At 61.2% G+C, this 3,459-nt stretch overlaps 2 protein-coding genes across 2 annotated transcripts; both read left to right on the top strand.

Moving 5' to 3' along the window:
• Nucleotides 1–464: 464 nt before the first annotated feature.
• Nucleotides 465–1,307, top strand: DQ04_07661040 (hypothetical protein; the record flags this gene model as incomplete). The annotated part of the gene is made up of 1 exon (XM_009315260.1): nt 465–1,307. One exon carries the CDS (start codon nt 465–467, stop codon nt 1,305–1,307), a length of 843 nt encoding a protein of 280 aa, XP_009313535.1.
• Nucleotides 1,308–1,567: 260 nt separating this feature from the next.
• On the top strand, nt 1,568–3,349 carry DQ04_07661030 (hypothetical protein; the record flags this gene model as incomplete). Its single annotated transcript, XM_009315259.1, has 1 exon — nt 1,568–3,349. One exon carries the CDS (start codon nt 1,568–1,570, stop codon nt 3,347–3,349), a length of 1,782 nt encoding a protein of 593 aa, XP_009313534.1.
• Nucleotides 3,350–3,459: the final 110 nt, after the last annotated feature.

Genomic DNA, 3,459 nt, shown 5'->3' with positions numbered 1-3,459 from the left:
GGGGGGGGGGGAGAGAGGCAGTTGACCCAGAACAGTACGGAATGCGTGCAAGCGACTGGTATCGTGACCTCTTTTTGCTGCCTCTTCTTCTTCTGTTCTTTCGATCATGTCTGTATACGCCCAGGGCCTGCTGCGGGAAGTTCGTGGTGGCTATGCCGCGCGTGAGCGCAAAGTGACAAGAAGGAACACGGGACACGTCAGAGATCACAACAAGAACAACAGTAACTGCGGCAGCGCAGACAGGAAGGTGAGAGGTGACACCTTCAGTTAGGGAAGGGCTGTGAGTGAGGGTGGTGGGGAGCGGGGCAAGGCGCACGACGAGACGGTACGGCCGGCAGGCAGCAACAGATAGATTCGCTTGTGTTTGTGTGCGTGCGCGTGGAAATGGCGTCGCCGCTGCCGAAGAAGTATTACCTCCTCGTGNACAGATAGATTCGCTTGTGTTTGTGTGCGTGCGCGTGGAAATGGCGTCGCCGCTGCCGAAGAAGTATTACCTCCTCGTGCATGACGCCATACGCAAAGTGGTTGGCAGCGAAGCGGAGATCTCCGCCTTCGTGAAGTCGAAGCGGCCCTTCCAGTGCGACATGCTTGTCAACGCCGCCGCCACCGACCCCGAACTGGCCAACAGCAGCAGCGACAACAACAATGCATATGTGAAGGAGTTTGCCGTGAAGCTACAGCACTATCTGGGAAGCTGCGACGTTGTGGTGCGGCGGCGCCGTCTTGACGTGGTGTTCATCGACCGCGAGGTGCTGCAGCTCGCGTTGGGTGCCCCACGGCGTGCGATCAACAATCTGCAGCGTGCAGAGGAGATCAACGAGGAGCCGGCGTGGACGCGGCGCAACCGTCTCCGCATCTCACTCGGTCACGACGAAGATCTCTTCACCAGCGCCTGCGACCTCAAGACCAGCCTCGCCGCCCGCATGATGGAGAAGTGGGTCTTCGACACCTACTACACAGGCCCCAACAGCAGCCGGAGCATGGGCACGATCGACCCAAAGGAGGATGTGGCGGAGTTTCTGCAGCAGCAGTGCCCTCCGGTGACGTACTGGCTGGCGCACGGCTACCTGCTGGCGCGCGAGTGCCGCGTCGACCACCATGTGGCTCTCCTCGGCACCATCGCGCACAACTTCGCCAAGTACTACGGCAAGTTTCCGCTCGACAACCCGTACTGCCCGGGGGAGGACCTCAACACAATTGCAACCGTGCAGGCGCTCTGCCGCGCATGGAAGCAGCTGCCGCTAGAGGATGGGGGCATCGACTGTGAGCTGCGGCTCGGCACGCCGCCGCCCGAGCAAAAACCGTGACGGACGGGTGCCCTTCGCCACAATCATGCACTGCATCTCGGGGCGTCTTTTTTCGCCGTGTTTGTATTTGATGTGCGTGTGTGTTTGGCGGACACTTTCTCTCGTTTGATGCACCGACTTTACGCATTACCTTCGCTGTCTTTCTTTCTGTTCTGTGCGTGCGTGCGTGCGTGTTCTCCACAATGCAGGAGATAACCGAAACTGCTGCAACTTCGCAGCGGTAAGAGAGAGTCGTAGTCAACAGAGNGGATTAGGGGAATATGACAGTCGGCGCTGGCGGCCACCACAGTAGTAGCAGCAGCAGCAGCAGCAACGGCGGCAGTAGTGGCGACGCAGAGACACCAGTATCCGCGTCAAAAGCCTCGTTTTCTCCCCCACAATCATCACAACCACCTCCGTCATCAGCATCATCACCATCGACAGCGGCACCAGCAGCAGGAGGATCAGATGGGGACTCAGGGAGGGCTGCGGTTGTGGTAGACACACCAGCGGAGACGCTGGCGTCAGCTCAAGCGGCTCGTCGTCTCGCCCTCTTTGGAAGTCGTGCACTCGCTGCCGGCAGCAAAGGCCGCTTGTCCTCCAGCCCTTCTTCCTCTTCAGCGGCGGCAATGCCCACGACAACATCCCCAACCACCACCTCCACTTCCTTCTCCTCGCGCACACAGCAGCCGCACGGGTTGACATCCTTCGGCGCCCGTCGCGGTGATATGGCGGCGTTCATCCGGCCGGACGGCGCTCTATCATCGCAGGGGAAGTACCTCGTGGTTGGCGACGGCATGATGGCGCCGTTCATGGCCCTCTGCCTGCGGGTGCACGGCCTCGACTGCGACCTTGCCCACCACGTGAGCCAGAACGACCTCGACCGCGGCACGATTGTCCTGACGCCGTCGCTCACGCAAGTGATGGGCGACGTGCTGAATGTCTCCGTCCCGAGCGGGAGTGTCGTCGGCCGCATCTTGACGTTCGACCACGTCGGCAACGACATGTGCGACATTGACCTCAACGAGTTCCGCGAGAAGGGCGAGAGCCCGACATTCTTCTGCTGTGACCGCCTCAAGGTGGAACGGGCGCTGCTGTCGCTATGCGAAGTGGGCGCCCACAGCTGCCACGTGCTGCCGAAGCCGCACATCGACAAGGGCGGCCTCGAGCCGCTGCAGGACGGTGGCGTGCGAGTGCGCTTCGCCAGCGGCATGCAGCAGGACTACCTTGGCGTCATCTGCACGAGCCGAAGCCAGGAGCTGGTGCCGGAGCTGACGCTCACCAATGAGGAGCTGCAGCAGCGCGCGGAGAACGGGGAGAAGTACCGCGCCAGCCACGCGGCGGCGGTGCGCTGGATGGAGCTGTGCGTGCCGCCGCTGCCGGAGCTCGGCAAGTTCGAGAAGCGCTTCACCCCTGGCTCGCAGGAGATCGTCGAGCTGCTGACCCCGCGTGACGCCAAGATGACGGTGCGGCCGACCATGATGGCGACGAAGCTCTTCTACAACGTCACCATCACAATCCCCGACGGCACCAGCGACCCGCGGCTGCGCAGCACAAGCACGAAGCAGTTCTGGGACGACGTCGTGATGCACTGGACCTCCGGCGTGCCGGGCTACATCCCCCACACCATGTTCCGCCCCATGATGACGCACATGCAGCAGCATTTCACCAAGAGCAGTGCGCTGGTGTACCGCTCCCCGCTCTTCCTCATGCCGCACTGGTCGGAGGGCGACGGGCGTGTTATTAAAGTCGCACATGCCGTGCACGGCTCCGCCTTCGACGCCATCGACGTCTCTGATGCGCAGGGATTCACCGACTGCTTCGGCCTCGCACGCACCATGGCGGGCGGCGATGATGTGCAGCAGTACTTGCGCGAGCGGCGGCTGCAGGTCATGGAGGAGCTTGACCACCACGCGTTGCTGCTCAACTACGGAGTGAAGGAGCGCGGCCAGCTCGCGTACATGTCATCCCGCTTCGCCATGAAGATAATGCGGCGGTACAAGAAGAGCTGGCGCAGTATTCTGCAGAACTACGTCACGCTGATTCCAAAGATAGCGAAGTAACGTACACATTCACATTCATTACACATACAAACTTTACATGACGTACACACTTTCATACATGCGCACGCGGAGCAAGGAAACACACCGCGCGCGTGTGTGTGTGTGTGTGT

Source organism: Trypanosoma grayi (genome assembly GCF_000691245.1).
Source record: "Trypanosoma grayi strain ANR4 Tgr_766_V1, whole genome shotgun sequence".
NCBI classification, from domain to species: domain Eukaryota; phylum Euglenozoa; class Kinetoplastea; order Trypanosomatida; family Trypanosomatidae; genus Trypanosoma; species Trypanosoma grayi.
This window is presented reverse-complemented; position numbering and strand designations above follow the sequence as displayed.